The following is a 16,367-nucleotide window of genomic DNA, read 5'->3' as shown; positions in this document are numbered from 1 at the left end:
AGCACAATTCCAAGCCTACACAAATTTGCAACAATCCAGATATAACTTCAGAATTTGTTTTCAGCTTTGGTACTTGAAGATACAAAAGTGAACTTTTCTCGTTTATCCAAAAAACATTTATTGTATAAAAAACATTTAAAATACAAACGTTAATATTCAACAATCAATATCCGTGTATCAGTTGGGAAAACATTTTATTCAAATAGCAAATATTATTAGTTTTCCTCATTAAATTTTCAATAAAATAAAGCTATATTATTCGAATTCATAAAAATCCATACTCATTGGATGCTTGTGCACTAAATACACCTATAATACAAGTCATTTTATATCTAGTACCTAACAAGTTCGAATATTAGTGGCATCATATCAAATGCTGATTGCAGCTATCTTTTCTTGAATGGTTCCCCTACCTACAGATTCGCTATTCCACCATGATTCATTGGTGTCACTTTTGTACTGTACAGTTTAATGGCATAATTGAGCTACACAATGTTACACGTAACTAAATTAAACAGAGGCAGGCTACATGCAAGCGTTTGGCTACACAGAAGAAAATTATACTACAAAGAATATCTAATCGCGCAGAACTTTCAACCAGACTTCCAGGATGATATATTACTAGAATTCCAACTCCTTCCTTCCGTTGAACTGCTATTGAAGATACACAAAAGATTTTACCACATTGTCTCTCTGCAAGTCCATGAGTATAGGCACCAACTAAACGCCTACATGAAATTTAAAATGTGCACAACTATAGATTTTAGGAATCTGAAATAACAACAATAACAGTGTAGCTATAAATAGAGGAATACAAACCTCAGTATTTGATTCAAAGAACTCAATATTCGTTATTTTATCGACATATGTATTTTAATAAATGGAAATATATATTATTTCGTCTTACAAAATATATTTTTTCAGCTTTTTAAACAAGGAAACAGAAAAAGGGTACAGAAAAGTGCGTGGAAGGAAAAGACAAAGCTCAAAAGTCAACCTGAGAAGGGGCATTGCACCAATCTTCTGCATTAACCAAGATACTCTAGGTTGAAGAATCCTTCTGCTTTGAAAAGTATAACAATGGAAAAAAATACGTTAGGTGTGTTAGCATGGAGCATGGAGCAGATTATAAGGCATTTAGGTCCACAAAGTCAGCAAAGAGTAGATATCACGTTAGTGATATTATTTACTTATTGTATACATGTTGTATGAACTGTGATCTGCGAGAATTATAAGCATACTCCAAAACCAATTGAAACTTTGACTAACCAAGGGATATTGCAGAACTTTGGACCATAAAAATTGTGTTTATCCACCAACATTGACAACCTTCCATTTTAACAACGGTTTCAGGTTTAGTAAGAACAAAAGAAAAAATGTTGTTAATAAAAAACTGAAATTTAAATCTAATTCAACTTCACAAAACTAATTTCCAACACTCTCTCGGAACTGAATGTTTTGATAATGGGACTAGGAGAGAATTCGATAACAAGTGACACAAGACTCAACAAACTTAACTAAAATAAAATATAAATGGTTAAGAAAGTAGAATTTAAATCTAACTTAACTTCATAAAATCAATTTGTAAGATAAGATTTACACTCGTTTCTATACTATAATTTGACTTTATCTCTAGTCGATGTGTCATGCGCACTCTTCAATAGTTGCCTTTCAACCAGAACGCAGGTCTATCTGGATTGCTAATACATTGCTACATGTACTTCTGTCTATATAATCTTGTCATTCTTCATTAAACACAAGAGATTCGGTGGGACAAGCGATTTGTGATCTTTCCAGAATATTATGCTCCGCAAAACTAATCGCTTATTATGGAATATGCTTGTAAATTGTAATTTAGATTAATGCATTACTCTTTCACTGTCGTCATGATGATTAATTGATGTTATGTTTTCACTAACATTCATATAATAAAACAAATTTAAAATAACAATACGGGCCACAAGTAGGCATATAGCATATTACACTAGTGGCCTCGATTGTAGCAAAAAGCAACGTACTTAATAAAGACATTGCACCATCTCACAAACCTAGCTTGTTTGTAATTGTGATTAAAGCTGTATATCACAAGTATCAATTTGTAAACTGTAACTAACCTTTGACTGTAATATCTTTTTACTGTCACTGAAGTATTGATTTGGATGGTTAATCCCTGCATCACACGGCACGCCATGAAGAGCTTCAAATGTCAAGGTGCACGCCAACTGCATAAAGGTCATCCACATAATCAAACGGTTGAAATGGACTACTGAAGTTCAGTCGGTTGTGCTTAGGCCTACCTGATAATGTCTATTTCTCGCTTTATCTAGCACATCTTCCATTGCTCGACTGTTTACCCCCATTCGGTCCAGAGCAGCTCTCAGATTCTCCTCGCTATTAAATTCAAATGGCGTCAATTAAATATCAGGTCACGTCCAAACAAAAATAAAATACTGTAAAGGAGACTGAACCGAATAAACATTTCCAATGATGATTAAAATCTAGTAAACTATAACCCCTTCAACTGTATTTAATGTGCAGCTTACTCCCTGGTGCAATCTACCCCACGACCCCAAACCCCCCCGTCCTCCACCTATTCATCGTAAATCAAGATCATAGGGCATGGCCAAAGAATAGGGATTTATGTGCTCAAATTCCACCATTAGATTTACAACTAGAATATCATTACATTTACAAAGTACATATAATATCACATGAAACACATTATTTCTAAAACACAGTGAAGTAAGCGATAAATGAATTTAAAAGCATTGACTATTACAAAGTGAACTTTAAGTCTAACTCAACCCCATAAAATCGGCTCATGAGGTGAGGTTTACACCCACTTAAATACAATGAAATGCTCTAATCTCAACACACACCGAAAGTGACAACTCGTACGTGGAATAACATATTATGAGTAGTCTGATAACGACCCGATAGCGAGTGGCACAATAGGTCCAACAAACACTCGTTAGGATAGACTTTAAATGGCTCTTATACCATATTACAAAATGGACTTTAAACCTAACTCAACCCATAAAACCAGCTCATGAGGTGAGGTTGGCACCCACTTATATATATAATGAAATGCTCTAATCTCTAATCGATGTGGGATCTCCAACACACAGATAAAGTGGGTAGTTATTTGGTTTGGGTTGTTATACGGGTTGTTAGTTTCTGTTTATTTCTTTGGCCCATGTTTACTGTTTTATAAGTATACCCCTGTAATTACTCAATACGTTGAAGTCAATAATATTTTTCCTTTTCTTTCTTACCAGTTATCGTTCTTTCTACGCTTCTTCACACTTAGGGTTCATCAAGTCCCTTTTCTATTCTTTTTGTTTTCTTTTACGATGTTAGAATTGAAGTGCCTCATTTGCTCCAAAGTGCAAGTTCTTTTGTCTTCTACACAGGGCTTCTACAACACTTTCTACCATCTCCCGTAAGGCGCATCTTCATCTCAGTTTTGTATTAATCGTGTTATGGTATCAGAGCTTTTGAAGAGCTCTGCTGCGTGACTCTGTTTTTTCTTGTTTCAATCTTTTTTCCTTTTCCATTTTATTTCTCAATTTGTCTTCAATTCTTGCTTTTCTGGTTTTTCTTTTTTTCTTATTGTTTCCCTTTACAAATAAGGGGGAAGAACAAAATAAGACCTCTTCCTCCTCCACTCAAACAGAACAGTCGACCCCATCAACCGGAAGTTCCTGTACTTACATCCTAGCAAAAATCCTGCCACATCGTTGGTGTTGCCGCTGCTAGAACCATCAAATTACCATTCCTGGAGTCATTCCTTTTTTACGCCTTTGAGCGAAAAAACAAAATAGAATTGGTTCACGGAACGCATCCTTGTCCAGCAAAGGATCACTCTTCTTACCCTTCCTGGTAGAGATGTAACATGGTAGCTTCTTGGTTAATTCACTCTGTCTCTATACCCATTAGACAAAGTATAGTATGGATGGAAAAAGCACTGGATATTTGGAATGATTTGAAAGTTAGGTATTCTCAGGTAATTTGTCTAGGGTTTCTGATTTACAATTTGAAGCTGCTTCTTTAAATCAAGGTGACCGATCCATAACAAATTATTTTACTAAGTTGAGGATTATTTAGGATGAATTAGACAATTTTAAGCCTAATCCTCTATGTGTTCATCAAGATACATTGTTGCTTTTGTCATATGTCAAAGAAAATATGAGGACCCAGTATGCAGTTCCTTAGGGGTTTGAAAGATCAATATCACAACATCCGATCCCATGTCTTGTTTATGCATCTTGTTCCTTCTATAACGAAAATCTTCTCCCTTGTGGTTCAACAAGAATTAGCTAGCAGTCATCCTATTTCTAATATCAATATTGCTAACACTAAACATGTGAATTCTTCTCCTATTTGTACCTTCTGTGGTAAATCTGGACATTCTGAGAGTGCATGTTTTAGAAAAATTGGTTTTCCCAATCAAGATAATAGAACCCTCAAAAATAGTGGAAATAGAAAGCAGTGTACCTATTGTAATAGAAGTGGTCATACCATTGATTCTTGCTACAAGAAACATGGTTATCCCACTGGATATAGGTTTTATGATGATGGTCAAAATAACCAAGCTCATAATATGATTGTTGATGCAGATGATAGTTTTTCTGAGCATTGTTCAAAAGAACAGGAACACAAAGATAATCCTTTTACAGCTCAACAGTATCAAATTTTATCTGAGATGTTCAAACAAAATGGCAACAGTGGTGTTGCCCAAATAAACCAAGTGGGATCCTTCTCTGCAGTTCCAAATCACAAAGCTCTTAAGCAGTCTTCAACGAGTAATACCATTTTAAATTCTGCAATTAAAACTGAAATTTTTTGGATTCTTGATTCTGGAGCAACAGATCATGCATGCACTGTTTTATCAGCTTTCACTGCTTATAGGAAAATCAAACCTATTCTCATTAATTTACCTAATGGAAATCATGTGTATGCTGAATATTCTAGAATTGTCATTTTCAATAAAAAGTTTTTTCTTCAAGATGTTTTGTATGTACCTCAATTTTCTTTCAATTTGATTTCTACTTCCAAACTTTGTCTACATCTGAACTGCCATTTGATCTTTTTCTCTACCCACTCTATTATACAAGACAGCCTAACTCGAGAAGATTGGTTTAGTTAGTGCAAAAGCTGGCTTGTACATGTTTAATTCTGCCATTTTTCTTTTTTCTGCCATGCTTAATATTGTTCCTTCTATTCATTACATTGCTAAGGACTTTAATTTGTGGCACTATAGACTGGGACATCTTTCTGATGAAAGATTACGTGTGTTGAGAACTCAATATCCTTTTATTTCTTTTGGAAAAATACATTCGTGTGATATTTGCAATCGTGTCAAACAAAAGAAACTCCCTTTTACTTTAAGCACTTCAAAAACTACAGTTGTGTTTGATCTTATACACATGGACATTTGGGATCCTTGTTCTATAAATTCTATGCAAGGTTTCAAATATTTTTTTACTGTTGTAAATGACTTTTCTCATTATACTTGGACTTTTCTCTTACATGCAAAATCTGAAGTTATACAAAAGATTGTTAGTTTTATTGCCTATATTGAAAATCATTTTCATACTACTGCTAAAATCATTCGTACGGACAATGGCCCTGAATTTTCTATGAAAGATTTCTTTTCTTCCAAAGGTATGATTCATCAAACAACATGTATTGAAACACCCGAACAAAATGGCATAGTTGAACGCAAACACCAACACCTTTTAAATATCACTCATGCTTTAATTTTTCAAGCTCATTTACCTTCTCTTTTTTGGGATTTTGCTGTTCAACATGCTACTTACCTTATTAACTGTACTCCTACTCCGTTGTTGCAAAACATTGCCCCATATGAGAAACTACATGGTAAACCTTGTGACATCCAATTTACGTGTTTTTGGATGTCTTTGTTACTCTAGTACACTTACTGCACATAGAAAAAAGTTAGAAGATAGGTATGTGCATGGCACTTTTCTTGGATTCCTTACTCATACAAAGGGATATATTTTCTTAAATCTAAAATATCATTGTATTGAGATCTCAAGGCACATCATCTTTTACGAAAATCATTTTCCCTACATGTCGAAAAATGATAAAAATGACAATCCCAAGAGTTTGTCTTTACCTATACCTTCAAATTATGATATCAATTATGATCTTACTTTTGAATCTGCAAATACTACACCTGAGGACACTGCTCCACGTGAGGATATTTCTCCACATGAGGATACTACTCCACGTGAGGATGATTCTCTTATTCAAACCATACCTGATGCACCACCTAGACGGTCCAGTAGACCACGACGACCACCCACATACTTAGAAGACTTCCATACTCAAATACCAAATGCAAGCAATGTAAGTTCTAAATACCCTATTCACACAAAGAATCATAATGAAAACGAAATCGTACAGGTAGGTTCCACAATTGATTGAGGTAAGAATAGAGGTACAGAAGAGTTTATAGTTTTTCATTACTATATTCACATAATAGCAAGAACTAGTAGTTAGCCTAGTTAAAACATATATAGTAGTTTCATATCAATGTCCTGCCCTAGGAAGCATCCTTGTCCTCAAGGATTAAAAAATGGGAACTTTTTCTTCAAATCATAGTAAAATTCCCATGGAACATCTTCAAGCACCTAGTGTTTCCATTTGATAAGCATCTTTGTGACTATGATTCCCTTTTTCTTCACTGTCATTTTATCCAAAATAACCCCAGTTTATTTTCCCTTAATATATCATCAGTTGCATAAGGAAGCTCGCTGGAAGACAACAGCACTCACGACTGAGGTGGAAGCTCCAACTTATAAGCAATTGTTCCCACACGATCCACAATTTTGTAGGGGCCAAAGAACCTAGGACGACACTTCATATTTGGTCTTTGAGCCACCAAAATCTGTTTATAGAGATATAGTTTAACAACTATATCATCTATTTGATAATATTTGTCCTTTTTGTGTTTATTCGTAGTTTGCTTCATTCGTTTTTTGAGCCCTCTTTAAATGGAATTTCAGAAGCTTCATCATCTCCCTTTTCATGAAACTTTCGTCCACTAATTCAATTTTAGACTTCCTTGGAAGATATGGGAGGTATATAGGGGGTGGTTGGCCGTATACAATCTCATAAGGATGGTATTAACTGTTGTATAGGAAGTAGTATTATGCTACCATTCAGCTTAGGGAAGCCACTTACTCCATTGTTTAGGTGAAACTCAACACAAGCAACTCAAATAGGTTTCCAAGCACCTATTCACAACTTCAGATTGCCCATTTGTTTGTGTATGCTAACTTGAAGATAGTTGTACTTGAACTCCCTGATAGGCCACAAATTCATGCCTGCTAACAAAGACTTCACAGTCACTAGTGATAGTATTAGAAAACCCGTGCAAAGAGACATTATCCATAAATGATTGTGTCACATCCTTAGCTGCATAAGGGTAAGAAGGCCATACAGTGAGAAGTCTTACTTAACCTGTCTACAATTACAAATACAACCTACTTTCCACAAGACTTAGGTAATCCCTCAACAAAATCCATTGTAATATGTTGCCATATTTGGTTTGAAATAAGAAGGGGTTGCAACAACTTAGGAGAAGCTGAAGTATCATTTTGCTGCGCTGGCATACAGCACACTGCAAAATAAAATGTTTAACATCCTTTCTCATACCCCTCCAATACACCACAGCCTTGACCCTCTGCATAGTGGCATTTATACCCGAATAACCTCCCATTCCTGTAGGTGAAAAGTGTAATTCTTGCCACAAAATGGGCAGGCAACAAGTAATGTCTCTACCTCTGAATTGCAAAAACTAGGGCAAGAAGTCCCTTCTTATAAGAGGATAAAGATTGTTGTTGTTGGTTTAACATCCTGCTAATAGAAGCAATCGGATGGTGCTCCGACATTAACACCGCACCAATACCAAAACCCAAAGCATCTACTTCAACTATGAACAACTTTGAAAAATCTAGCCAAAAATGGAGCCTAACTCAACTTCTTTCAAATGCCGAAAGGACTCAGTAGCTAGATTGAGTCCATAAAAAATTGTCTTTTCTTAAAAAGATCAATAAGAGGTTTAGCAATCCAGCCTAAACCTTTCACAAACCTGCAATCCCAAAAATCCTTATAGTTGTTTGATGGTATTAGACAGTTCCTCATAGCTTCTATCTTGCGGGGATCCGTAGAAATGCCTATAAAGATGAAATGCCCCAAGTATTCAACCCTATCCAAAGCAAAGAAACACTCAATTTTCTTAGCAAATAATGAATTACATCTGACGGTGTGAAAGACTTTTCTGAGATGAACCACGTGATCTTCTATATTGGCACTACAAATGAGAATGTCATCAAAGAATACCAAAAGAAATTTCCTCTAGAGTTGAAAGATTGAGTTCATCAATCCTTGGAATGTAGTTGGTGCATTTATGAGACCAAAGGGCACCATCACATATTCATCATGACCCCCATGAGTTTTAAAAGCCCGTTTTTGTTCATCATCAAGATTCATTCACACCTCATTGTAACTAGCTCTTACGTTTATCTTCAAAAGGATTGAGGATCCTTGCAACTCATCTAGAAGATTATCCATAAGAGGAATAGGAAACTTGTTCTTGACTGTATTCTTGTTATGTTCCCTATAGTCCACACACAATTGCCAAATTCCATATGTTTTTTTCCACCAGCACAACCGAACTAGCCTAAAGACTATTCTTGTTTTAAATTACCCTAGTTTTAAGATAATCCTACACCAATTTATTTATAACATCCCTTTGAGATTTAGCGTATAAGCATATGGTCTTTTGTTGATCGAGTTTACAGCTTGAATCAAAGGAATTCAATGATCATGATTGGGTATGAAAGGTGGTAACTCATTGGGATCCTAAAAAGTATCAGCAAAACTCTTCAAACAAATCTTATATCACCAACAGAAGTTGTGGTTAATCCAGTTGGACCACAAGAGAGTGTAACCCTTCCTTGTTGTCACACAACTACAACATAGAAAAATGAACAACCCGATAACAAGTGAAACAATAGATCCAACAAATATTGATAGGATAGACTTTAATACCATATTAAAAAGTGAGTTTAAGTTTAACTCAATCTCATAAAACTTTATAAGATGAGAACTACACCCCACTTAAATATTATAATTCAGTCGTATTCTTAGTCGATGTGGGATCTCCAGCATCACCCAATGTGACCTACCATTCCACACTTAAAACTAGGTCGTAGCAACCCAGAGTAATCAAAATTATAGCAAAAGTAGACATTGTTTGTTGTATATTCTAAGAAAAAAAATTTAACATAGAGTTCATTGTAATCTTGTTACCATTAGTGGCTCTCTTTCCTCATTTCTACCGCCAAACTTCTTGACTATTTGAATATCCAAGAAATTATGAGTTCTACCACTATCTAACAAAATATGTAAGGGATGTTTGGAACAATAACCAATGACCCACATTGTTCTAAAATTGGCGACGCTTGTGAGGGCACTGACCGAAATCTAAGGCTCTTGTACATGGGTTTCGGTTGTTGTAATTTCATCACAATCCTCATTGTCTATAGCTTCTAAAACATGAACCTGTAATTTCGTGTGTCAAATTATGCTCCGAAGTGTATGGTTGACCACAAAAGTACCAAACACCCTTGTATCTTTCATTCATATATGCTGGTGTCAACGTTCTTGTTGAGCGAAAAGCAGTTTTAGTTGTTTTGGAGATTTTAGGCATACCCCGATTTTTCTAGTAGCAACTAGTTCAGGGCCTAAGATGCCTTTATTGTTGAATTTCAATGAAGGTTCTGCAGAAGTTGATGTGCTAGCTGCTTCATACATTCTTGCTAACATGAATGCCTTTTGTACCATAGTGGGTTCAAACAAATGCACCAGCATTTGTATATCCTTCTTTAAGCCACCAAGAAAACAAGTTAAGGCATACTGCTCGAAGAGGTTCAGGCAATTAATAATAGCATTGAATTCTTCATTATACTCATCGACACACTTAGTTTGTCGGAGCTTCATCAAGTCCAACATAGGATCCCCACACACACAACATCAAATCTTTCTAATTAAATTGCTATAAGCCATCCACGACAGCATAGAACAATTTGGCCGAGGCAGTGTGCCTTTGTAGAGCACAGCCTTCTAAATGCACTATAGCTAATTGAACCCGAACATCCTCAGGTGTATGATCAATTAAAAAAATTCTCACATTATTGGTCTACATTCTCACCAAATATACATTCATTTTTCAAAATGAATGTAGTTATTAGGTTATTAGCAATACAAGCCACACTCATTGGATGAAAAAAATATTTATTACGAAAGTGTCACTAAATATAACCAAGACTTGAACCATTTAATTTTTTGAGCATGTTTTTTATACAATTTAAACTTATGGCATATTAATTAAAATTAACGAACTAAACTTCTTTTATATGAATCAAGTATTTGTTTCTTATATATAGCTAAAGTTGCCCTTGCAAGTTGCAACCCGAAAGACAAAAAGCCTCCTAAATGTGATCAATCACAAATTGCAAAGAATTATACAATTTTCTGATTACGTGCCTTAACTTAATTATTAGTTATTATCCTAAAATATAACTGCTACCAGTTCATCTCTATGAATAACGGCCATCAGGCAGTTTCCCTCTATGACTATACTCCTACGACAGGATTAATACTGGTTATTATCTATTTATACCACCCAGCAGTTCCTTCTGCCATTTCCTACTTCTAGTGTACTTCTGCCAGATGGGCTAGGCTGATTTCTGGACCGAGGATCTGCCAGGTTTCCCATCATAATTTCATTAAAATATCATTGTTTTTAAAAGGAAAAACTTGTACCAAACCTAAACCATCCTATTAACACACAAATATTAAGAGCGACCTGAAATGTCGATAGGGGCAACCATGATGATCTCCCGTTCCAGGAGTCGAAGAGATAATCTTTGAACAAGAATAAGGAGTATAATCCTGCAGCATCATAAAAATATTACTAGTTGCAAATGCAAGCTAACACCAACTACGTAATTGAAATATCACAAAAAACAGTAGGAAAGTTCAAAACTTACAGTTCTCTTCCCTTCTTTTCCATAATTATGACGTATGCTGTAAGCGTATTGTTTTTCAAACTTCTCCAAACCAACCTACAATGGGATCTTACATTTGATTAGTTAATGTAATTTAATGAAAAGAAAATGTTTATGAAATACTTATTAGAAGTCTATATATACCTAGATGTTTACAGAGATATGGAATACATTGAATGCAGGTATACAAATTCGGAATGATTTAAAAGTGTTATGAAATAATGTGCAAAAATTAGCTAACTCTAAAACTGTTGTCATTTTAATTCGCCATTCATATAACTGAAAAAAGTTCACATATTTAATTTCAAAAGTCTGAAGGAATTGTCACTTTCCTAACAGATAGCATATTAGAATTGCACATACCTTTTTAGAGAACTCTGCCCTCCAAAACGCAAGTGCATCCTCCAGATTCAACCCAACACCCTGCTTACATTGTCGAAAAAAGAACAACAGATCAGAGAACAAAGAAGACAAATAGGGAAAACAGATAAGCAGTAATCAAGAAATAAATGGATTAGGATGTCTAAATGATTTTCTCCATTAGTCAAGCATATTCCCATAAAAAATCAGAATGAACATTGAATTACTTTTGACAATGCTACAAATAAGCACCAATGTTTTGAACCAATCATAATCACCAACCATAACCTGTGTTCTTCAAAGCAGAGAATTGTTCCAAGTTACCCAATTGAAATGAATCAAAGTGTGGGAAACTGACCAAATTCTCAGGCTCCGTCGGTACCATATAAAAGCAAAAATTTCAATTTTCAACAAAAGGTGCTGTACATTGTTCCATTTGTATATGTAGCTAATTAACTTGAAACTCAAGAAAGTAACTTAAGCTCTCAAGATAATTCCAGCCAGTCATTTTCCTTTCCCCAACCCATGTGTAAAGAAACATGTGAAGGGTGAATCCTCATTTAACACCTCAAACTTATAATCATCTAGACTCCGTAGAGTATTTTGTTTTATTATGCCCAGATGGTAAACAAAAGAAACCTTGAGAAAGAGGCCTAGTTGCATCCTCCCTCCATGCTTTAAATGATGATCCTCTTTCAGCTGCATTAAAAGTCATATAAATCAGGACATGTGAGATAGAACTGAAAAACAATACAAGGAGTCAACTCAGTACGAAAGAGATAAGAGCATATGAATCAAGAGGAAAGAAAGACATGAGCATAATTTGTTTCAATATCTAACCTTATCAAATAGGTGACGCATGCACAAAGGAAATGAGTTCTTGGCAACTTGATCAATGTCCTTTAGTGATATATCAGCATATTCTCTTGACTGCAAAGGTTCCAACCACAGTGAACTTGTCAATCCAACATCACATAAATACCTAACAGAAATTATTGAATTAATATACCGCTTGAATTACCTGAGAATAGTCAGGACCCAGATAACTTGAGCACAGGGCTTCCACAATCTACAATTACATAGAAAGCTAGTCAAGCTTTATAACAAAGAAAGGATCTATTGATATACGAAAACCACACTTACAGGAGTCAACCTATGTTTCTCTTGTTCTCTAATTGAAGATGTCCATTTTCTACAACAATTACATGAAAACTTTAAGAAACTTTAATCCCAACATTGCATTTAAAGAAAGAAAATTGAGAATACATGAGAAAAGTTAATGAGACCCAAATGACCAATGAAACCTGTTTGTAAGGACGAGTGTCTTTGATAACTGACTGCGGAATAGTGTGGCTATAAGTGAAACAATCTAGGAAGAAGCAAAATTGAAACATAAATATGATTTACTATTACGAATACTATGATCAAAACAAGAACTAATAAGTAATTACACTAGTCAACCTGATTCATTGCAACATATGCATATCCTTGACTAATTAATACTTTCCGCCCAGCCACAAGCTCTGGAACTTCTTCAAACGGAACCTATAATGGAATGACCGGAAATATATAGAAATGTTGTAACCCAAAAACTAATGAAGAATGCTAGCAGTCAAAATTTTTGTGAGTCCTTACTCTGTTAGAAAGTTGGTAGCTAAGTTAGTTAACACAAATACGTGATGCAACATGAAAGTCAGGAGCATAAGAATGCCCACTTTCTAAAATTTCTACGCATGTACTTTTTTTAAAGAGGTTTCTTCAACAAGATTAATCAATCTTATCTATCAATATGACAGATGCAATCACAAGATATACTCTCATTCCACTCACAAACAAGCTTTGAGCATTATATTACAAAAATAAGCTTCAAGGAAAACAACCACTTCCTGAGAAAAACTATTAGTAACAAAAATTGTAACTCTTTCGGCATGAAGGGTCTAAAATGTCAATATAAAGAAGTTCTAAATGGGTTAGATGATGTCTATAATTACTGTGCCTACATACGAAAATGGAACAGGAGTTTGTTCCAAGCTGCAATGGAAAAGAAAGGGAAAAATATCTTAAACTTTCAAAGAATAATGAAGGGACTTTGAGTAGTCAAAATAGCAAGGTCTATCTTTCACAAAATCTTCACTAACTGTATCATCCCAAAAGAACTCAATTTGAGGTGCTGAGAGAAGACCTCTCTGTGTTTCTCACTCCCTCACTCACACCGAAAAACAAGCTTTCAAAATAAAAAAGACAAAAGAATAACTAATCACTATTTCCTAAAAAAATTGATAGATTAAAATATTTTTTAACATGTAAACTGCTTTCTTTTTCCTTTATGTGAACAAAAAGGAATCAGTAGAATTCAATAGTTTTATTAAGAGAACCTATTTTCTACAGAGAAGGATAAGAAATACTTAAAACAGTCGAGTTAATATTAGAGCAGAACTGCATGTCACCCAGTCATTGGATATCTTCATTTGCAAGACATAAGTAGGAAATAAAAGATATAAGACATACCCTGTAGAAGATAGCATCAGCTGCAAAAAAGAAAGTAAACGGAGCAGAGCAAAACATAAGCTCATTAGACTTGAAAAAAGTAATAAAATAAGGAAATAAAACTTGAAGGGCAATAAATTCAAAATGTGTCGATTTTTTTCTTTTTCTTGCAAAACAAAAGTGCAAATATACCACTTAAAAATCCTAGATATCTCTTTTCAGAAATTATCCCATTCAAATGCTATCTCTGTAGTGGATTTACGTGCTAAAGAAATCCTAAAATAGGAAGGAAAAAATATGCCTTAGATCTTAGGTATGACCGACTGGTTATATTCCTATTAATTTAACAAGCTCCAGCATGGTGCATGCAAATCATATCTACCAACATGGTAAACGGCCATTGACAAAAATAAGCAATATGCTCCTACCAGTGGGTGCAGGCTGACCCATAGAGCGTGCAACTTGTCCCAATTTCTCCTTTATGCTCTGAAAATAATAAAAAATGAGTTTTTTTATAAGGTACTAAGATGTATCTGAGCCTCGGAACTAAATTAGATTTTGCATAAATCAACTTCATGGTAAAATTTAGAATCAAGAGACAAGAGAAAACCAATAAAACTAATGGCATGTGACTACCTCAAATTCCACATTGCTAACGGCCCTGTAAGGAAGGTTAAATTCTTCCATGACTGCCCTCTGTGCACTCACAAACATAGTATATGATTAATATGTACTTAACTAGAAATTCAAAAGCAATATAGAACAGAAAGATTTTACCTGAGCTTCAGCATTCAGAACACGAAATCGGTGGCGGAAGAGTGAAGATTCCATGGAAAGAAACCATTTCCTCAAGTCCTCCCTGGGAATACATGCATGCATTTATGAAATTTAGTACAGGAAGAACAATTTAGAAATATAATTAGGATTTCTTATGGCATCTTTTAAAAGACCTATGTTCCTTGCCTTGATATGAGCAAAGCATCATTCAAAATTAATACACAAATCTAAAATATGATCAATACATGTAATTGATGTCAATGGTCTTAAACAATCGTCATTACCAATTTATTCAATTTGTAGTAACCTTCCGTTTATTTTGACAAGGTAAAACTTAAGGACTCTTTTCCATTGCAAAATAGAAATGCACAAAAAAGAGGATCTCTTACGTTCTGCAATACACAAGACGGAGAACAAAATGAGATATAATATCCTTGTTCAGAACATCAGATGCGTGTTGGTGTCTCATATTCACTTTCCACAGGTCCTTTACCTGTACAAGAGGTGGCTCACATGGAAACAGTCCACCACACAGCATTATTTTTTTTTTTGGTCAAGCATAAGAGAGAGACCGACAAATCAAAATTCGAAAATACATTTATTTACCAAATTTTCCATTTCTTCCGGTTTTTTCCCCCGCGACATACCATCTGAAATCCCCTTGAGAACTGCAACAAGAAATACTATCCATCAAAACAGAACCACAAAACTTGCAAAATGTCCGCCACACCGGAAGTGGAACAACAAACATACTCACGATTCCGACAATAATTCAACATATTTAAAAAACACACAAATCGCTTGCAGATTTCGGATATCGACTTCAACAATATACTCATTTTTTAAATCAATAATCATATGCATATATTGAGCAGCAGACAGAGTTATAAACAGAGTAGATAATCAAAACCCTAGGCACGAACAGCGAGGGAATTTGAATCAGATCTCTCAATTTGGAAGAATCCGCAGACTATAAAAGCAGGGAGATGAAGAAAACAGACCTCGGAGGCGGTCGATGGCGAAGGACTCGAACTCCTCGAGCCTAACTTCGAGTGAGGGAGCAGAGCGATAGAGGGGAATGGTGGGAACAGAAACGGCGTCGTTAGAGGAAGACAAGAAGTTCCTGCGACTCTGAGGACGAACGATTTCCATGGCTTTCTTTCTTCTCTATACGTGAGTCCCAATCGGCGAGAGTGTAAAGTGAGAGTTGGAGTTGTTTCTCAGGTTCTGAATCCGCGCCAAATAATTTGGCCCTGGGTACAAAATGGCGGGAAACTACATATGGACGGTATGGTAATTTACTAATTTTAATTTCAAATTGTAAGTTAGTTGCATTATATTGACGAAAATAATAAACAGAAATTTGTTTCATTTTTTCTTATTTAAAAAATTAAAATAATTAGTTTGAATAAAATGTTTTCCTTTTTTCAATTCTAACTATTACTAACAATTTATATATATATATATACACTTTTATATAATATATATATATATATAAATTATCTTTAACTATTCATCTTCATCTTGTCTAATTTAATAGAAAAACAGAGGTTTTTTAGAAAAAAAAGTAAACTGGAATATGAATTATTTTATAAAATATAAATATGTGAAAAACTGGAAAAAAAAAATATTTCAAAG

At 34.8% G+C, this 16,367-nt stretch overlaps 1 protein-coding gene across 5 annotated transcripts; it reads right to left on the bottom strand.

Annotated features, from left to right (window-relative positions):
- Window positions 1-256: 256 nt before the first annotated feature.
- EMB2813 (DNA primase, large subunit family) lies at window positions 257-16,008 on the bottom strand. Of its 5 annotated transcripts, none has more exons than XR_016518656.1 (20): window positions 15,731-15,988; window positions 15,336-15,397; window positions 15,119-15,222; window positions 14,730-14,811; window positions 14,589-14,648; window positions 14,381-14,438; window positions 13,974-13,993; window positions 12,927-13,010; window positions 12,770-12,834; window positions 12,619-12,657; window positions 12,487-12,534; window positions 12,306-12,395; window positions 12,105-12,164; window positions 11,469-11,528; window positions 11,088-11,162; window positions 10,904-10,989; window positions 2,298-2,391; window positions 2,115-2,222; window positions 998-1,060; window positions 257-728 (listed from the first exon to the last, which is right to left on the bottom strand). XR_016518656.1 is itself a non-coding variant. In XM_068620386.2 (20 exons), the coding sequence occupies exons 1-19, from the start codon at window positions 15,879-15,881 to the stop codon at window positions 1,043-1,045; spliced, it is 1,374 nt and encodes a 457-aa protein (XP_068476487.1). In that variant the 5' UTR covers window positions 15,882-16,008; the 3' UTR covers window positions 257-728; window positions 998-1,042. The 5 variants fall into 5 exon arrangements, 3 of the variants coding, with proteins under 3 accessions (XP_068476487.1, XP_068476486.1, XP_090154752.1); XM_068620386.2 differs by having other exon boundaries at window positions 12,609-12,657; window positions 15,731-16,008; XM_068620385.2 differs by having other exon boundaries at window positions 998-1,063; window positions 12,609-12,657; window positions 15,731-15,995.
- Between the last annotated feature and the right edge of the window lie 359 nt (window positions 16,009-16,367).

This window comes from Phaseolus vulgaris, chromosome 2, assembly GCF_051622355.1.
Source record: "Phaseolus vulgaris cultivar YP4 chromosome 2, ASM5162235v1, whole genome shotgun sequence".
Classification (NCBI taxonomy): Eukaryota; Viridiplantae; Streptophyta; class Magnoliopsida; order Fabales; family Fabaceae; genus Phaseolus; species Phaseolus vulgaris.
This window is presented reverse-complemented; position numbering and strand designations above follow the sequence as displayed.

Excerpts from the sequence above, each read along its gene's own strand:
- EMB2813 (XM_068620385.2), bottom strand. The coding sequence starts at position 15,881 with ATGGAAATCGTTCGTCCTCAGAGTCGCAGGAACTTCTTGTCTTCCTCT. Across the intron at positions 12,396-12,486 it reads TGGGTCCTGACTATTCTCAG|TCAAGAGAATATGCTGATAT; the intron begins GTAATTCAAGCG and ends GAACCTTTGCAG. Across the intron at positions 12,165-12,305 it reads TGCGTCACCTATTTGATAAG|CTGAAAGAGGATCATCATTT; the intron begins GTTAGATATTGA and ends CTTTTAATGCAG.